The sequence below is a fragment of the Emys orbicularis genome, chromosome 13 (genome assembly GCF_028017835.1).
Source record: "Emys orbicularis isolate rEmyOrb1 chromosome 13, rEmyOrb1.hap1, whole genome shotgun sequence".
Lineage (NCBI taxonomy): Eukaryota > Metazoa > Chordata > Testudines > Emydidae > Emys > Emys orbicularis.
In genome coordinates, this window is record NC_088695.1 from 31,215,079 (window position 1) to 31,235,893 (window position 20,815).

Here is a 20,815-nt window from a genome sequence, read left to right on the forward strand (position 1 = left end):
TCACTTACTACAGCACCAAGAATTTTCTTTACAGGTCTCTCAATCAATCAATCAATAAATAAATAAAGGAAACAGTGCACATATTTAGCTGACTGGTTTATCCACTCTATTCTGTAGATCCATATTGATTTCTAAAGTTCTTATGTAGGTTCCGCTGCAGGTGAACCTACATCAGCTCTAATGTCTGGATTCTGTGGGTTATTGAGACTACTACACAAAATAAATCAAAATATGGAGAAATTGTGTTTCTGGTTTGTGTTTCCTTTTTCATTATATTAAAAAAGAAGAATTAAGCCAATACGAAATCAGCTATGCTCTCTGTCAAGTTCTAGGACCCTGGTTAGAGATGCAATGCTCTTCTAACAACCTTCTACCAAGTTAGGTTCTAAGACCCTACACAGATATGCAAATCTGTTCTTTTGGCTCATCCCAGTGTCAGACCAGGTGAGTTTTATTGCCACCAAACCAGAAATATAAAAGGGTAAGAAAGTCTCTCTGAGGAAAAGAGAACTGGGGATAGGAACAGAGAGGTTCTGTAAGGAAATATTCGGGGACCAGTCTTCCGGAGGCCACGCCCCCTTACCCGAGGCCCTGCCCCCCGCTCACTACATTCCCCCTCCGCTCGGTGGCTTGCTCTCCCCCACCCTCACTCACTTTCACTGGGCTGGGGCATGGGGTTGAGGTGCAGGAGGGGGTGAGGGCTCTAACTGGGGGTATGGGCTCCGGGGTGGGGCCAGAAATGAAGGGTTCAGGGTGCAGGAGGGGACTGGGCTGGGGGAGGGGGGCGAGGGCTCCGGCTGGGGATGCGGGTTCTGGAGATGAGAGGTTCAGGACATGGGAGGGGCTATGGGTTTGGGGGTGGCTCAGGGCTGGGGGGCTCCCGGTCAGTGGCGCAGCAGGGGGGCTAAGGCAGGCTTCCTGCCTGTTCTGGCACTGCGGACCGCGCTGTGCCCCAGAAGCGGCCAGCAGCAGGACCGGCTCCTAAGCGGGGGGGCCAGGAAGCTGGCCATGCACTGCTCTCGCCCGCAGGCACTGCCCCCACAGCTCCCATTGGCCGTGGTTCCTGGCCAATGGGAGAGCGGAGCTGGTGCTCGGGGTGGGGGCAGCGCGTGGAGCCCCATGCCCCCCTGCCTAGGAGCCATACCTGCTGGCCACCTCCGGGGCGCAGCATGGAGCCAGGACAGGTAGGGACTAGCCTGCCTTAGCTCCGCAGCACCGCCGACCGGACTTTTAACAGCTCGGTCAGCGGTGCTGACTGGAGCCACCAGAGTCCAGTTTCAAACGGACATTCCAGTAGAAAACCGGACACCTGGTCACCCTATCTGTGAAGCTGAATACATACATTTTTGTGAAAAGCTTTGTAATACTTGGTAAGAGGTATTACATACAGTATGCAGGCAATATTATACGTATGGTCACATACTCTCTTGTAGGGACTGGAAGTTACTAAACATGAACTCTCAGAACAGCATACAAAATGTACAAGCTACTTACATGTTAGCATCCAGCAACTCAGGCTCATTCTGTACCAACAAGAGTGTCACCTCCATTAAACTTGTCATAGCAGCTTCTCGTACCCTGTGGAAATTAAGTACAACAATTTTAAAATAAACGCACAGATACAATTCATCTAATCAAACAGATATGTTGGCAAAAAGTTCAAGCGTGAGTACAGAAAGTAGGCACCTAAATAAATGGTATGATAATCAAAATGGCTGAGTACCCCTCAATTCAAAAGGATGAGCTCTCCCATTGACTTCTGCCAAAATATGGATTTAAATACCTAGCTTTAGGCACCCAATGTCGAAAACTGTGGCCATTTATAATGTTTAGTTTGATATCAATAAGCTTCATATATGTTTATGTCACTTCTATGAGTAGCACTTAATTGTCTTAAGCTATTTGGAAGTATCTGACATACACAGATGCCTAGGTATTGTGGAATATTTATAGACAAAACCTTTCCCACCTTCAGAAGGAAGGGGGAAAGTATTTTAAACTTGATTATTAATTGTTTAGAATCTTTCTTTTAAAAAAAAAAATCAAGGAAATGTAAAGTAATTTTTGAAGCATCATTTCCTTTTGTTATCTTTTTGTGGTGGTTGTCTTGACAGTGTATGTTTTATTGAAATCCTGGCTAATAGAGAAAGGGAAGTGAGCCTCTGTGATTCTATTTATCATGCAAGTATTTAAAGATTTAGGTGGGGTTTATGTATCAGTACTAAAATATAGAATACAGTCTGCACTATCATTTACTGTGTATTATACATCCCTAATACCCAGTGTAACCTTCATGGAAATTAGTGAGTATATAGGCCTAGTAAATTGTTTTAAACCGAAATATTTTGGCTGTTTCAGTTCACCATCTTCCTGCAAACAGACTAACAGGCACATTCTCATTTCAAAACATAGGACTATCATTTGTATTTAAAGGATTCAAAGAAGTGTAAAGTTCTAACTTTAATCTTCTCAACCAGAAAAAAAAAAAAATCTACAATTCAAAACATGTTAACTGCGTATGAGCAGAGCTCTTTAGTTTTGTGGCTTAATTATAAATACCAGAAAATATTTTTTAACAGATTATTATGTACAGTAACACTACAAGGTGCTTGTAATATTTATCTTTTCTATATCTTAAGTATATTGAATATGCTGTAAAAGTTCTCCGTCTTCATAATGATTTAAATGTGATCATTTCAATATAAAGGCAATAAGGTAACAATTTTAAAGAACAAAATGTCACCATCTCTAAAAGCCACATCATTATAAACTCACAGGTATTGAAAGTTAACTTCTTTCCAGCATATGGGAAATACAGGGGTAAATCCTCAGCTGGTATAAATTTTAAAAGCTCTCAAGGACCAACTACCCCATCAAATTTGCCACATCAACCCTCCTGGCAGCATCTTCCCTTCTCAATACAAAACTCATCATAATTCCTCAAGCTTTATGAGAATTGCACCTGTATATTGTGAAGACAACATAGTCTAGTGGTTCTGTAGAATTTCCAAGGGCAATACAAGGTGATTGTGTATGAAGTCTAAAAATGGGTGATCCACTTATAAAGTGTTAGTAAGAAAGTTATACTACAAAGGATATGTCTACACTACCCGCCGGATTGGCGGGCAGTGATCGATCCAGCGGGGGTCAATTTATCGTGTCTAGTCTAGACGCGATAAATCGATCCCCGAGTGCTCTCCCGTCGACTCCTGTACTCCAGTGCTGCGAGAGACGCAGGCAGAGTCAACGGGGGAGCGGCAGCAGCTGACTCAACGTGGTGAAGACACCACAGTAAGTCGATCTAAGTACGTCAACTTCAGCTACGTTATTCACGTAGCTGAAGTTGCATAACTTAGATCGATCCCCCCCAGTGTAGACCAGGCCTTGGAAAACAAATGATGAAATTCAATACAACAGCTTGAAAATCTTTCATCGTGGGCAGGGCCGGCTCTAGGCACCAGCAAAACGAGCTGGTGCTTGGGGCGGCACATTTTTAGGGGCGGCATGGCCGGCGCCAGAATGCCGCCCCTAAAAATGTGCCCCGGCCGCCCTAGCTCACCTCCGCTGCCGCTCGCGCGCCGCTGCTCCCCCTCCCTCCCAGGCTTGAGAGCCTGGGAGGGAGGGGGAGAAGCGGCGCCCGCGCCGCGGCCACTCGGAGTCTTCCCCCTCCCTCCCAGGCTCTCAAACCTGGGAGGGAGGGGGAGATGCCGAGCGGCCACGGCGCGCGAAACAGTTGTTTCGCGCGCCGCTGCTCTCCCTCCCAGGCTTGAGAGCCTGGGGGGAGGAGGCAGGGCTGGGGATTTGGGGAAGGAGCGGAGTTGAGGCAGGGCCGGGGGTGGGGGTAATTAAAAAACGGGGGGGGGGGGGGGGCGGCCAAAATTGTTTTTGCCTTGGGCGGCAAAAATCCTAGAGCCGGCCCTGATCGTGGGGTATTTTCTCTTGTTCATACAGTAACTTGCTATTAGATATTCATTATTAACATCTGTAGACAGATTGGACAAGTCCCAGCAAACAATCTGTCATAAGGAATGTTAAGTTTTCATATGAAAAGTAAAGTTGATTAACTTTCCCACAAATCCTTCAAAGAAAAAAATCACACACTAAAGAAAAGGTCTCTTTCACGCAGAAATTGAGGTTTTTTTTTCCCTACAGTTCTTCCAGCTAAATCTATTTGTTTGAAAGAAACTAAACTGGAAATATTCACACTTTAGGGGCCAGTTTTTCAAAAGTACACAGCTTTCAACAGTCCCCACTGAGAACTGCTTTCTTTAGTTACATGTTATTGTTGATTTTGGCTGGCATTGTCAAAGGAGCTTTATGGGAGGTTAGCACCCAAATCTCACTTGAATTTCAATGACAACTACATCCCTTAGGATCCTTTGAAAATCCCAGGCTCTATTGAAGATTTTATTTTTAATTAAAGACAAAAGTAGAGGGAGGAATGGGAAAGTTAATCGGTGAATCTAGATGGGTTAATTGACCAGAATAGCTACTGCAGAATACGCTACTGCACACGGACACACTTATCCCGGAATAAGAGGCTGCACACACAAGGAGCTATTCTAGAATAGCTTATTCTGCAATAGCTATTCCAGTAATTGCCCCATGTAGACAAGCCCAAGGAAGTAGGAGGGAAAAGGGACAGGCCCAGGTTATCACTAACCCAAGTATGATTACCAGTCAGGGATTTGTAACATCACAGCAGTGGTGAGTCTTCAGGAGGTGTAGGAAGGAGGATTCTTGTTTGTTTCCAGTTGCTGTATCATATTTAATGCAGCACAAATCATCATCAAATAATTCCCTAATATTAATTTCTCCACATAAGCAATTAATGTAGTTGCCACACAGATGTTATGCGATTGTGAATGAGAAATAAACTGGTTCACAAGACAATCGCTATGAAGAGGTGTTCCATTCTGGATGTGAAAACCCATGTCCTAAACTTATGGCATTGAATTAAAATTGCAATGTTTGGTAAAACTCCTATTAAAATGTCTCTGCAGCTGCATTTACTATTGAATGTACTTAAAATGGCCTCTGAAAATTTCAGCACATTAGGAGGCATGTCGTAAATACTTTTGCCATAAGGCTAGCATATCAACAGCTGAATGGTAGATGCTGACAAAGGGAGGATTGTGTATGAGAAAATTATTTACTCTTAAACCTTCAGAAAAGAAATATTAGCAAATGCAGATTTCTGGGATCATGCTCTCATCACGTAAGTAGCAGGAAGTGAAGAGAGTTCTAAAGGCAGCTATTCATGCCATACCCTCAGGAGGTGCTACATTTCACCTCTATGAGAAAGTGTAATAACCACCAGCATACAGCAGAACCAGAGTTATGAACACCAGAGTTAGGAACTGACCAGTCAACCACACACCTCATTTGGAACCAGAAGTACACAATCAGGCAGCAGCAGAGACCAATCAAAAAAAAGGCAAATACAGTAGAGTACTGTGTTAAACGTAAACTACTAAAAAAAAAAAAAAAAAATGGGAACGCAGCATTTTTCTTCTTCATAGTAAAGTTTCAAAGCTATATTAACTCAATGTTCAGTTGTAAACTTTTGAAAGAACCATAACATTTTGTTCAGAGTTACGAACAACCTCCATTCTCGAGGTGTCCGTAATTCTGAGGTTTTACTGTATGTTAGTTCCTTTTCTGCTCAAAAGGTTCAAATATGCATCACCACCTTTGCCAAGAAGGTGGTTGGGAGTGTGTAGACCTGTTATTACTAAAAAGCTCCAGGGATGGTCACTATAGTAAAATGAACACCAGCCACAAGGAAAAACTATCAAATGCAGGTTATCAGTCACTGGTAGGCAAGCATAGTTTTCTAACTATGACACAGAAATATCACAACTAAAATATTTACAATCCTTACCATATATAGGACAGCCTTACAAATGTCTACTTGCCCTTTAACTTTTTTTTTTTTTTTTTTATGGTCACAAGTTATTTTCTTTCCCCTCCTTTCCATCATCATAAGGAGCATATACTGTGCCTGCAATGGTAAGCTTTCACAACAGTTTGGAAGGTGAATATAGGAGATAGGAGAGCTGGGCACTCTCACCTCAGAACATGTATTGACAAACACAAGGAAACAAAACTGAATTTCAACAAGAAGATTACTAAGCATTGTGACAGAGCATCTTGTAGAATTAGATCTGTCAATTAATAAAGCGTACTGACTCCATATTATCATGGCTCTCAAGGAAATAGTCTGTCTAAAATTCTGCTTGTAGTTTAGGCTAGATGACTTATTCTTCACTTCTTGTCCTAAACAGAGGTGTAGTGTTATTGGACACTATTAAATAATTGCTGCAGGTTCATCCCAGAGATGGCTAGATCTCAGCAGCAAATTATATGATCCCTGTACACTGCTTGTATATGGCAGGGGAAGGAGGAAAAGAGAGTGGGTTTGTTCTTGTTTTAAACTGTACAGTGATCTGCTGGGATGAAAAGCACTATCATGATAATATATAATCTTACAAATAAAATTTGATTGTCATTCTCCATATCTAGATTATGTAGTTGGTTATAGGCTGTGCTACCATTCATGATGGCAATTACATATTTAGCTTAAGGCATCTGCCTTTGGGTTCAAGCTAATATGTTTAAGGTTCTTAAGGATGAATTTGATTTTTATTAAATCATAACCAGATTCTTGGCTGCTTGACAAAGTATGGGAGACAGACTAATGTTTATTTAGATAGTGTAGTACTGTAGGTTGCGAAGTATGGATGAGCAAAAAAATAGTTTGAAATGTTCAAACTACTTTCCCCTCATTCCTAATCATTGCCAATATAAATTTACATAATTTTGGTATATTTTTTAAAAGCATGCTTAACATGCATTCTACCAGCATTCTGTACACGCCATGTTTTTGCAGCTGTAGAATTTGCAAATGAAACAGCAGATTGGAGCAACAAGCCTCCTTTTTTATTTCAGATTTCTGCACAGAGTTGGATTAGAACTCTTGGTACCTGGGTAGGGCTCAGGTTTAACGGTCACAACATTCCTCCTGGAGCCACTCAGGTCCCGTAATCATCTCTTGCTGCTTTATTTGGGTGCATCTCAACACAATGTATATAGGATCTTGCCACCCAAATCCACTAAATGAACAGGGAGATTTAGAGTGAGTTAACTCTGTGTATCTGGAATGTATCCATAACTGAATAAACTGAAAATTGCCGACATACAGAGAAATATCCTACTTGGAACTGAATACTGTGGAAGCATCATGAACAGTCCATAATAGGAGTGAGCAACTTACAATATTTCATAACAACCTACTTCAGCTGACCCAGCTCCCTGGCTAGAAGTGCAGGTTAGCCTTATTCAAGACCTTTTAAAGGTGGGGATAATAGAAGGTGATCCCCAAAAGACGCTCAGGACCAGAATGACACTAAATTTCAAATCTGAATAACAACAAAGAAACAGAACTCTGTAGACAGCTTGTCAGACCTCTGAGGATAGTGCTTAGCACTTACCTGTCTACAGAATTCGGTTGTTTTAGTTATATTTAGGTAGACAGTAGTAGTGCCTTGATGCAATAGCTGAAGAGATGGCTTAAGAACTGACATGTATACCTGAAATCCAGCAGACAATTACATTAGCAATCCTGATTTAGGTATGCATAATTTGAGAGTATAATAAAGAATCCATATAAGCCAAAATAATTCTATGTGTATTAGAAAGACCCACAGTGAAAATACAACTCGCTGCATACAGCATTAACCTTATAAAAAAATACCTCCAATTCAATATAAGACAGGAGACTCTTCCATAAATGTATCATACTATTTCAGACATGTATAAAACTTTACGAACACCACAAAGAAATCTATTAATAAAAACTTTTTGTTACTTAAACAGAAAGGAAGTAAGCTTTTATGGCAGAAAAGCAACAGAAGTTTTCTTCTCCCCTCTTTTAAAATTGCAGCTAGCAAAGGTTTACACAATACTGAACAACATGAGTACTGAGTTCAGAAATTGGCTGGCATTGCTGGGCTAAAGGTCAGCAGAAGCCAACCACATCACAGACGTCAGTCTTCAAGAACTCAATCATCAGTGTGGTTGCAGAAATCCAAGGACCAGTCTTGGGGGAGCCACTCGCCCACTCAGTCAGAAATAAGGCTTTCAAACAACCTTTGAAGTACTTTTTTGTTTTTCAGAAGGTATATAAAATGCAAAAATGCAAAAGAAAAAAAAGCATTTCAGAACTATAATGTCCTGTTGAATTGCAGCATTTTGTGTTATTTTAGCTCAAGTTGTTGGTTGGGTAGTGGCTCTGTATTTGAAAGAAAGCATAGTAAAAATCTTAAATGAATCAAATTGTACCATAGAATCTCTATGGATAGAAATTCCATGCATGAATAATAAAAGTTTAGCAGCAGGAATATACTATCGATCACCTGACCAAGTTGGTGACATGATTGTGAAATGATCAGGGAGATTAGAAAGGCTACAAAAACAGAAAAACCAATAATAAGAGGGGATTTCAGCTATCCCCAGATTGACTGGGAACATGTCACCTCAGGAAGGTATGCAGTGATAAAATGTCTAGACACCATAAATGACTGCTTCTTGGAGCACCTAGTCCTGGAACCCACAAGAGAAGAGACAATTCTTGATTTAGTCCTATATGGTGCACCGGATCTGATCCAAGAGACGAGTATAGCTGAACCTCTCAGTAATAGTGACCATAATGTAATTAAAGTTAACATTCTTGTGGGGGGGTGGGGAAATACCAAAGAAACCCACTACAGTAGCACTTAACTTCAAAAAGGGAAACTACACAAAAGTGAGGAAACTAGTTAGAAATTAAAAGGAACAGTCACAAAAGTGAAATGCCTGCAAAACTGCACAGAAACAATTTATAAACACCATAGTAGATGCTCAAAATAAATGTATACTCCAAATAAAAAATTACAGTAAGAGGACCAATAAAATGCCACTATGGCTAAACAATAGCGTAAAAGAGGCAGTTACAGGCAAAAAAGCATCCTTTAAAAATTGGAAGTCAAATCCTACAGAGGAAAATAGAAAGATGCATAAACTCTGGCAAATCAAGTGTAAAAGTATAATTAGGCAGGACAAAAAAAGAATTTGAAGAGCAACTAGCAAAAGGCAAAAACTAATAGCAAAATTTATTTTAAGTACATCAGAAGCAGGAAGCCTGCCAAACTACCAGTGGGGCCGCTGGACGACTGTGGTGCTAAAGGAGCACTCAAGGAAGACAAGGCCATTGTGGAGAAGCTAAATGAATTCTTTGCATTGGTCTTCACTGCAGAGGATGTGAGGGAGATTCCCACACTTGCAGGGCCGGCTCTGGCTTTTTTGCTGCCCCAGGCAAAAAAGCCTCCGGCCGCCCCCGCCCGCCCCCCCAGAGGGGAGGGCGGTGAGCCCCGGCGGGGGCTCCGCTCTCCCCCCGGCGGCCGGGGGAGGGCGCCGGGGGCGAGGGTGGCCGGAGCCCTGGGAGGAGGGCGGCAAGTCCCGGCGGAGGCTCCGCTCTCCCCCCGGCGGCCGGGGGAGGGCGCCAGGGGCGAGGGTGGCCGGAGCCCTGGGAGGAGGGCGGCGAGCCCCGGCCGGGGCTCCGCTCTCCCCCCGGCCGCCAGAGCGCTGGGGGCAGGGCGGCGAGAGGGCGGCGAGCCCCGGCCAGGGCTCGCCGCTCTCCCCCCGGCGGCCGGGGGGAGGGCGCCGGGGGGGAGGGCGGCCAGAGCGCCGGGGGGAGGGCGGCGAGCCCGGCCGTGGCCCCGCTCTCCCCGGCGGCCGGAGCGCCGGGCTGCCCCCCTCCAGGTGCCACCCCAAGCACAAGCTTGGTGGGCTGGTGCCTGGAGCCGGCCCTGCACACTTGGCCATTCTTTTTAGGTGACAAATCTGAGGAACTGTCCCAGATTGAGGTTTTGACAGCAGAGGATTTGGAACAAATTGATAAGTTTAACAGTAACAAGTCACCAGGACCAAATATTATTCACCCAAGGTTTCTGAAGGCACTCAAATATGAAATTGAAGAACTGTGGTAGCTAACCTATCACTTAAATCAGCCTCTGTACCAGATGACTGGAGGATAGCTAAATAATGCCAAAATTTTAAAAAGGCTCCAGCAGTGATCTTAGCAGTTACTGACCATTAAGCCTAACTTCAGTACCAGGTAAATTGGCTGAAACTATGGGTATGTCTACACTACCCGCCGGATCGGCGGGCAGCGATCGATCCAACGGGGGTCGATTTATCATATCTAGTCTAGACGCGATAAATTGATCCCTGAGCGCTCTCCCGTCAACTCCTGTACTCCACCGCCGCGAGAGGTGCAGGCGGAGTCAATGGGGGAGCGGCAGCAGTCGACTCACCGTGGTGAAGACACCACGGTAAATCGCTCTAAGTACAGCTATTCACGTAGCTGAAGTTGCATAACTTAGATTGACACCCCACCCCCCCAGCGTAGACCAGGCCTAAAATAAAGTATAGAATTACCCTGACACATAAATGAACACAATTTGTTAGGGAAGAATCAACATTGCTTTTGTAAAGAGAACTCATGCTTCACCAATCTATTAGAATTCTTTGAGGGGATCAACAAACATGTGGACAAGGGTGATCCAGTGGATATAGTGCATTTGAACTTTCAGGAAGCCTTGGACAATGTCCTTCACCAAAGGCTCGTAAGCAAACTAAGCAGTCATGGGACAAGAGGGAAGGTCCTCTCATGGATCAGTAACTACTTAAATGACAGGAAACAAAGTGTAGGAATAAGTGGTCAATTTTCAGAATGATCTGTACTATTCAACATATTCATAAATGAACTGGAAAAAGAGGTAAACAGGAAATGGCAAACTTTGCAGGTGATACACATTACTCAAGATAGTTAAGTACAAAGCTGGGTGACAGGGCAACAAAATGGCAGATGAAATTCAATGTTGATAAATACAAAGTAATGCACATTGGAAAACATAATTCCAACTATACATACAAAATGAGGTGTCTAAATTATCTGTTACCATTCAAGAAAGATCTTGGAGTCATTGTGGATAGTCCTCTGAAAACATCCACTCAATGTGCAGTGACAGTCAACAGAATGTTAGGAATGATTAGGAAAGGGATAGATAATAAGACAGAAAATACCATATTGCCACTATATAAATCCATAGTATGCCCCCACTTTGAATACTGCATGCAATTCTGGTCACCCCATCAGAAAGATATATGAGTTGGAAAAGGAACAGAGAAGGGCAATAAAAATGATTAGGGTATTGAACAGCTTCCATATAGGAGAGATTAAAAAAACTGGGACTGTTCAGCTTGGAAAAGAGGCAACTAAGGGAGGATTTGATAGAGGTCAATAAAATCATGAATGATGTGGAAAAAGTGAATAGGGAAGTGTCATTTACCCCTTCCCATAAGAAAGGCTAAGATTTAGTCATGGGTATTTTTAGTACAAGTCATGGACGGGTCACAGACAATAAACAAAAATTCACTGCCCATGACCCGTCCATGACTTGTACTATAAATACCCCTGACAAAATCTTAGCTGCTCGTAGGGTGCCGTTGCGGGGCCCCCGGGACACCCCTGCTCTGGCGGTGGGAGTTAAGTGCCTCCGGCCGCAGCTGGGGCCACTGCTCTGGCCGCCTCTGGGGCAGTCCCAGGACCGCCGCTGCTGTGACGGTCCCCAGGGCCACCCCTGGGCCCGCCCCAGCAGCGGCCGGAGCGGCAGGCCCCTGGGCCCGCCCCAGCAGCGGCCGGGGTGGCAGGCCCCTGGGCCCGCCCCAGCAGCTGGCCACTGCAGCTGCAGAAGTCACGGAGGTCATGGAATCTGTGACTTCCACAACTTCCAAGACAGACTCGCAGCCTTACTCATGAGGAACATGCACACTTACAGTGGAATCCATCCTGACACATATTCAAAGAAACTAAGCTAAAGGGACATGTCCTCCTGCAAGCAGAAGCGGTCATGTACATTTGCACTGGTTGATACTATTTTTTCCCCAATTCAGAGGACAGCTGTTTAATTCCTGAAGAATTATTATTATTTTGGGTCATGCACACTTAGGCCTAGCAAGATGACTTGCTTGTTTCTTTACTGGGTATCTATCCCTTAAGGTTCACATTTTACATGTTTTTTCCCCCAATACTTCTTTCTGGATTTCACAATATGAAGGAGAACAACATGCAGCCCCTACCCCTTTTTATTGCCCATTGCACTCAAGGATCTCCAACCATTGAGGGATCTCATATCCCAAATTCTATGTACTTTAGTGTCTAAGTTCAAGTTCAATTAAGGAGAAAGCTTCTTACAATGTCTTTGGCTTTTGTCAATTTAAAAAACAGATTTTCTGTCCCATCTCACTGAGGGAATAGCACATAATCTTCTCTTTTCTCTAATGTAAATATATGTATTGAATAATTTCTCACCATGTTGTTACTCTGTACATATTAGGATTTGAAGACTAAAGCACACAATCAACACAAAACTTTGATTAGTATACATTTAAAGTTATTATTTTTAGACGCAAAAGCTGAAGCCATTGAAACCATAAAGTCAGTGTAGCCAAAGACTACTATGCCTTTAAGAAATATACTATTTAATTTTTTTTAAATGGGTGTTTTAAACTCAATAATGAAATAGGAGCACCTAACAAATTATACAATGGCGCCATCTGCTGGTCAGTCGGCCACATATGAAACTGTGATAGGAAGAGTTCCTATTCAGCTACTCTTTTAGTCAGAGGCATGACTAAGAGCATATATGATATTTTAAAGTAACTATAAACAGAAAGTGAACACTGGCTGGATGTCATGACTTTAATTGTTCCTGCATCTGATGATAACACCCTCACAAGTAACTCTCATTTACCTTGATGCTTTATTTCATCACCTGGAAACAGAGGATAGTATAAGCCAGAGAAGGGCCCAGTGTGGGGTTAGTTTTTTTCTGAGGCAAAGGAGAAATAATTACTGACCTAATTTTCTACACAATATTTATTTCTAGCCTTACTTGAATCTCCATGTGTCTGGCTATCCAATTTTTCCCTTTGTAGCCTTTGGAAAACCACTGAGTCTCAATGGCTCCTAATTACAGACTTAAAGTAGACCACATCAGTTGGAACAAGTAGAAAGAAATTTCATTTCTTTGTCTCAGAATATGTGATGCCTTACCATGCTCCAACATCTCCTCGGCTGTCTGTGGTATAGTCACTCATACCATTAAGTAACATTGTATAGATCTGAACAACATTATCTTTGCAGACAAATTCATCCTGTGGTCCGTTTCTCTTCACACCAACTGTCTGACAAACTCTGTAACAGAGAAATACAGAAGAAATTCTAAAGAAAAAGGACAAAATCATGCCAGGTTTTGTTTTGTTTACACTTCAGTATTTTGGGCATACAAACTTCCTTGCCATATACATTCAGAAAATGTCTAAAAATACCCATCACAGAAGGACAAAGACATGATCCTCTGTGTGCGGCTGTTGCATTCTGATTTTATCATTTCTGATTCAACACTGAAATAGTTACATAAACAATATATTTGGAGGACTTAAAGTGACATGGTATCAAGGCTTGTAGGTCTAAACAAACTAAGGGCTTGTCCACACATACAGTGCTGCAGTGGTGCAACTGTGCTGATGTAGTGCTTTAATGAAGATGCTACTACACCGATGGGAAAGCTTCTCCAGTTGGCATACTTAATCCACCTCTGCAAGAGGCTGTAGCTATGTTGATGGGAGAAGCTCTCCCGCCGACAAAGTGCTGTCTACGCTGGGCGTTAGGTTGGTATAACTGCAGCTCTCAGGGGTGTGGATTTTTCACACCCCTGAGTGACATAGTTATACCAATGTAAGTTTGTAGTGCAGACCTGGCCTAACAGATTGGTTTTTATTTGTAGGATAAATGCAAAAAGAAGCAGGATTATTTTACATCTCACCATCCTGACTATTTACTATAATGGATCAAACAGGTAGAGCAGAGGACCAATGTGATGTCTGTACATATGATCACAAAGAAATCCAGGGCCATGTATTTGATATTAATAGCTAACTTTGTTTTTATATGCACTGCACACCTAATTTACACTGAGGAAAGATGTAATAGAGTTATCTGAATTACACCAACAGGTTAAGAACATATAATATATGTGGATGATACTTTTAAAACTGGTAACATTTTGGACTCATCAACCTTGAAAATATCCCTTGAAAGAAAGAAAATGCAGGATATTTGTATTATTTGGGGCTTCATATATTATTGAAAGTGAAATGAAGAAACTCAAATTAATTCTGGTTTCTAGTAGCCCAGGTTCGTACCACTGAGCTCACTAACTTCCAGTTCATGAGAAGGGAGAGCTTCCCAACACGCAATAGACATGCATTTGGCTGATTAAGAAACAATGCTGACAACCTCCAAAAGTAGTTCCACGCAGTGCTCCTCAGTCTGAAGAATAGGATGACATGTGGCATCAAGGATGGATTTAAGTGAGACAAATAGTAGGGATCCATATGACCCCATCAAGAATGTATAATCACCCCTCTGGGAGTGAATGTAACCCAACATCGCCAGGTTAGAATAGAAAATGACATGAACACTGAAATTCTTACATACAGTGATTTAAAGTCAGATAAAAATAAAGCCAACAAAACATACTTTGCAGTTGCTTTCAGACCATCTCTTCTTGATTCTGCAAAGCTCACATCTTTGCGGGAAATGCAGATAACTTTTTTCAAACCTTCTAAAACCTGAAAAAAGACAAACACATACTTACGATACGTTCACGATGGACACTAGATTTAAAAACACTGGAGAATGAAGTTAACCATATAACAAGTGCTGCACAAGCAGTAGGCAGTGCAAGCTTCTACACGCTGCCCCCTCAATACGCTATACCTCCCACATGGACAGACAACTTCTTTGGGCAAAGGGTAAAGCGCTTCATTTCCATTTTTTTTAAATTTCCAGAAATTTATCAGTGTTTATTACAAAAATTAAAATTTGCATGAAAATCAGTGCAAAAGATTAACTACAGTTTTCCAGGTAAATACTGGAGTTAATATTGTGGGATGGTAGGACGGGGGAGGAAAAAACAACAAGTAGAGAAAAGTAAGGGTTGTGAAACCATTATATCTAATCCCCATTACAAAACAAAGTGTCATTAAAATCATTTACTGTTGGTGACAAAAAATATTACTTGAACAGAACCCCTATCTCCAAGTCATCATCTAGTCTGTCACAGAGTTGGGATCCAGGAGTGGGCGCCAGGAGAGAGCAGGGGAAAATGGGCAGAGGGGAGAGGAAGAGCAGGAGGTTGGGAGCCATGACAGAGAAGGGAACGAATGAACAGGAAGTAATCCTGCCACTGACACCCAACATTGCTCCCACAGATCCCAGTCACGCTGACACACAGACCCACCAGCAACAGGGCGGACATCACTGCTCCTCAGCTCCATTCCCCTGAGTTGCAGGGGGATTGAGACGCCAAGTTCCCAGCCCGGGGGCAGAAGAGCCAGGGTTAGGAGGGAGCACTGTCTGGAAGGGGAAGTTGACGAGGCTCCTCTCTGGGTGGTGACACGTCCCCAGGGCTGAGCTGAAGGTGAAGCTACTCACAGGGTCTATTCATAGAGAACAGTACTGATGGAGTTCAGCAGATTGGGAGGGAAAGGGTGCAACGGGATGGGGATGGGGTGTGCCCAGCATTCACTGGGACCTATGGGTGGGGGTAAGGGATGCCCAGTACTCACCATGATGTAGTAGTTGAAGAAGCCTTCCACTTCCTGAAGGCCTGTCACTGCAGCAGTCAGATATAGTCTTGGCTGCCAGGACCCAGCTCCCTGCCCATCCCCCCCCCCTCCCCCCCGCCCCCCACTGCAGAACAGCAGCCATCAACCAGTAACTACTCTACTCTGCACAGGTGTACTGTGCCATTCAGAGGGGACCCTGCAAGTGCTTGCTCATGTCCATTCCATATTAGGTGACTCCAAAGCAGTACCCCTGGAGATGGGTAGTTGTTCACAGACGTGTAGATTGCAACACAGCTCTGCCAAACCCAGTGTCGTCTCTGGCCTCTGAGTGATGGCATAATGAGCGGTAAAACGTGTGAACAGAGGATCATGTTGCGGCTCTACAGATATCCTGGATAGGGATGTGTGCCAGGAAGGCCGCCAAAGACGGCTGCGCTCTCAACTGGGCTCTGACAATCAACAGCGGCGGAACCCCTGCCAGGTCGTAACAGGTCCTTATGCACAAGGTAATCCAATCCAGGTCTGGGCAGTCGCGCAGGTGCCAGGGAGGGGCCGCTGACAAGCTCATGAGTGTGCCGAACCAATATTGGCGAGGCCATGCCAGGGCGATCACAACAACCTGCACTTTGTCTCTTTTGATCTTTGCCAGGACCCTGCCGATGAGTAGAATCGGAGGAAACACGTACATCAGGGTCCCTGACCACGACAGGAGGAAGGCATCGGAGAGGGAGGCCTTGCTCAGACCTTGCCGAGACCAAAAACAGTGGCATTTCCTGTTCTGTCTGGTAGCAAACAGGTCCACTTGGGGAGTTCCCCACCTTTGGAAGATCCTGCAGGCTACCCCTGGATGGAGCGACTACTAGTGGTGAGAGGAGAAGTCCCTGCTGAGCTAGTTCACCAGCATATTCTTGACACTGGGAAGGTGACAGGCTTCCAGGTAGATTTCATGGCTGATGCAGGAGTCCTATAGACGAAGTGTCTCTTGACAGAGTCGACGAGCGCGCTCCCCCTTGCCTGTTGATGTACAACATCGAGACTGTGTTGTCCGTCAGTACTTGTACCACCTTGCCCGACAGGTGGGGCAGGAAGACTCTGCACGCCAGCCGGACTGCTTGGAGCTTTTTGACGATTATGTGCAACTTCGCCTCCTCCGGGGACCACATCCCCTGTGTCAGGAGGTCGCTGAGATGCGCACCCCAGCTGAGGTCCGAGGTGTCCAACACCAACTCAATCAAATGAGGGGGGTTGTCGAACAGAACCCCCTCCAGAATTGTCCTGCAGTCGGTCCACCATTGCAGTTAGGCAAGTATCGCCTGGGGAATGGTAACGACCTTTTCCAGGGGTCTCTGGACTGGGAATAGACCATCCCCAGCCATTGTTGCAGGGGCCACATTCAGAGCCTGGCATGGCGGACCACGTAAGTGCATGCTGCCATGTGACCCTGGAGGTGCAGACAGACCCTAGCTGTAGTCAGAGGAAACACGGAGACTTCCATGATGAGGTTCATCAACATGTGGAACCTTTCCAGCTACAGGAACGCCCTGGCGTAGGTCGAGTCAAGGACTGCTCCAACGAACTCTATCCTCTGCACCAGCACTAACGTCAACTTTTTGTCATTTACCAGTAGGCCCAGAGAGCAGCACGTGGCCTGAAGCACCATGACATCCCTTTGGATTTGAGACCTGGAGTGCCCTTGATGAGCCAGTCATTGACGTACAGGTAAATCTGAGTACCCTGGCGCCTGAGGTAAGCCTCCACCACCAACATCCACTTGGTAAACACTCTCAGTGCTGTCACCAGGCCGAACGGGAGGACCGTAAACTGGTAGTTGTGGGGCCCCACCGTAAACCAGAGGAAGCGTCTGTGTCCTTGAAAGATCGCTATGTGGAAGTAGGCATCCTACAAGTCGAGGGCGGCATACCAGTCTCCTGGATCCAGAGAAGGGATAATAGAAGCCATGCGGAACTTTAACTTCTTTAGGTACTTGTTGAGGTCTATGGTCCAGGATGGGCCGTAGACCGCCCCTACCCTTCAGGATTAAAAAATATCGGGAATAGAACCCCTTGTTCCTGTACTCAAGAGGAACTTCTTCCACCGCAACGAGCATGAGGAGACTCTCGTGAGAGGGGTCCCTGAAGAGGGTATGGGAAGGCGGATGGGAATGGGGGGGTAGAAAGGAACTGGAGGGTATAACCCCATTCCACCGTGTTGAGGACCCAGCAGTCCGAGGTTATAGCCATCCAGGCAGGGAGGAAGAGGGAAAGGTGGCTGGAGAACACAGGGAAGGATGGATCCAGGGAATAGTCTGGTAGGTTGCCCTCGGTCGCACCCTCAAAATGATTGTTTGGCCCCTGCTTATTACGGGTCGAGCCCAACTGGGCAGAGGTTGGTGGCGGGTGGCTCGGGCAGCGCTTATAACCCTTGGCTCGTTTATGAGGCTGGTCCTGCCAATGCTGACTCCCCTGGCCCTGTGGTTTGAACCACTTACGCGCAGGGACTGGGAGGTAGAGACCCAGGGTTTTTAGGATGCTGCAGGAGTCCTTGAGGCCATGCAATTTGCTGTCTGTTTGCTCCACAAATAGGGCCCGGCCGTCGAAGGGCAGGTCCTGCATTGACTGCTGAGCCTCGGTGGACAACCCCAAGAGGAGCAGCCAAGAGGCTCACCGCATGGAGATAGTGGAAGCCATCGTGCAGGCAGCAGCATCCGCAGCATTTGATGCTGCCTGGAGGGCCGCCTTGGCCGCACTCATGCCCTCATTGAAGATCGCTCGGAACTCCTTCTTGGAAGCCTCAGGGAGCGACCCTTCGAACTTGGCAATGGCTTGCCACATATTGATGTCATATCAGCCAAAGCGGGCTTGGTGGTTGGCCAGCTGAAGGCTGGAAGACGAATCAACCTTACATCCGAAAAGATCCAGCCTCCTCAAGTCTTTATTTTTGGGGGTGGCCCCAGGTTGTCCCTACCTCTCCTTGTGGTTAACCGCCTTGACCATAGGGGAATTGGGGGCTGGGTGGGAGTATAAGTACTCATGCCCTTTGGTTGACACAAAGTACTTGCATTCTGCCCTTTTAGAGATAGGGGCCAGGGAAGAGGGGGTCTGCCACAGGGCATTAGTGATTTTGGAAACCCCTTCATGAAGGGGTAGAGCCACTCTGGCAGGAGCCGAGGACATCAAACAGAGAGTCCGAGGGCTCTTCCAATTCCTCTGCCTTAAGCCCCAGGTTAGAAGTGACCCTCTTCAAAAGTTCCTGGTGCGCCCTGTCATCATCCTGAGGAACTGGGTGAGGGGGCCCCATGATAGCCTCGCCTGGCAACAACGAAGACAGTGCGGGAACCTCCACGTCCATTGGTGGTCCAGCAGCTTGCTCCCATGGGTCCTCCTGGGCCTGAAGGGTCTTACCCCGCAAAGCTTCCAGCAGCAGAGGGGGACGGGATACCGAGGCCGCTGGCCTCTCCGAGGCTCCCGACATCGATTGGGCAGCCTAGGAAGGCAGGGTGAACCCCCAAGGGTTCCATGGGTACCATAGCGCTGGCCACTGTGCTTGGTGCCATGGGACAGGTTTCAATGCTGATGATGTAGTCAGCACCGTCGGTACCAGGGCTTGTCCCGCAGTCAGGGAACCTCACTCCGAGCCAGAACTACTAGCAGACTGGTCGGTCCCGGGCAACCAGGATAGGGCTGAGCAGTGGCTCTTGTCTGATCAGTGCCGGTTGCTGCCTGTCTGAGCGAGACTGTCTTGGTCGGGCTCTCGGGGACCAACAGCGTTCGGCAGATCTGCATCAGATACCCGGCAATCAGCGGTTTCTGGTGCCCGATCAGTACCGGGCCCTTGAAGATGGTCGGGGCCAGTCCTGGAGTTCTTGCCGGGTCACACGTGCCTCAGATGGTCTGCGCCAATCTACCGGCGAGGTACGCCTCAAGTCCCTCCATCAGTGCCCCCGGTGTGGGGGCCGAAGAGGGCTCAGCTGAGCCTGCCTCTTTCGTCAGAGATGTGACGGCTGCGGGTGGGCAAACGCTGGCAGGCTGTCCCTCTCAATGGGGAACAGTACCGCTGAGGCGGGGACACACGCATAGGTCCCAATGTGGGTTTTCCCTGAGACCGGAGTACCACAGGAGCTGGTGAGGGTGGCACCAGGAGTGTCAGGATCTCCTGAGCTACTTGAAGGGCTTTGGGCATTGATGGCACCTGAAGCTGGCTGGGACCTGCATCGCTATCTGGAGTCACAGGCAAAGCGTAGGATAGGCCGCACCGCTCGACTTGAGCTGGGGCCCGAGGGGCATATTGAACTGCCAGACACAGGTGTTGGCTTGCTCCCTGCCCTCTCCTTTCCCTTGAAGGAGGCAGGAGAGCTTCCCCTCACAGTCTTTTTCAGCTTCTTCCCCAGAGTCATGGATGGAGATCAGTGTCGGCTCATGGCCGGCACCGGGGGAGCAGTGCGCACAGAGGCGACAATGCTCGGTGTGGAGTCGGACCGTTGCTCCGGTGCCGGAGTTAGTGCTGATTCCATTAGGAGCACTCTTAGACAGATATTGCGCTCCTTCTTCGTCCTAGATTTGAAGGACTTGCAGATATGGCAGATATGGCACTTGTCACTTATGTGCCCTTTGCTTAAACACCTGAGGCAGCTGGTATGGGGATTGCTGACGGGCATAGGCCGTTTGCAGCGATCACAGGGCATGCCCAGACCCCCAGCGGGGTGCCGTTTGGGACTAATGGAGAGTTTGAGAACTACTACTAAGGGTAACTAAGAAAACTACTAACTACGTATAACTATTTTACAGGATTTCAAAGTTCGCAAGAACAGAAAAGGAATCAATGCTAGCCAAAGCATCAGACATTCCAGCACCGTCACTGGCAATAAGAAGGAACTGAAGGTGGGTGGAGCCGGCGGCACCCTTTATACCAGAGCCGGTCCCCTACAGATATTGCTGAGGGAAAAACTTCCGGCACCGGTGCATGTGGCGAGCACACGCACCTAATATGGAATGGACATAAGCAAGCACTCGAAGAAGAACAATGGGTTTTTTTGTTTTGTTTTGTTTTGTTTTAAAGCCAGGAATTTTTCAGGGACAAT

The 20,815-nt window shown here is 46.0% G+C and overlaps 1 protein-coding gene across 1 annotated transcript in view; it reads right to left on the minus strand.

Moving 5' to 3' along the window:
• Positions 1–20,815, minus strand: part of TBCD (tubulin folding cofactor D) — a 252,882-nt gene that overhangs the window by 47,227 nt on the left and 184,840 nt on the right. The window contains exons 28-30 of the mRNA XM_065415052.1: positions 14,648–14,739; positions 13,160–13,300; positions 1,495–1,578 (exon numbers count right to left, since the gene is read on the minus strand). Of these exons, the coding sequence (XP_065271124.1) occupies positions 1,495–1,578; positions 13,160–13,300; positions 14,648–14,739 (317 nt within the window). The remainder of the gene's footprint in view (positions 1–1,494; positions 1,579–13,159; positions 13,301–14,647; positions 14,740–20,815) is intronic.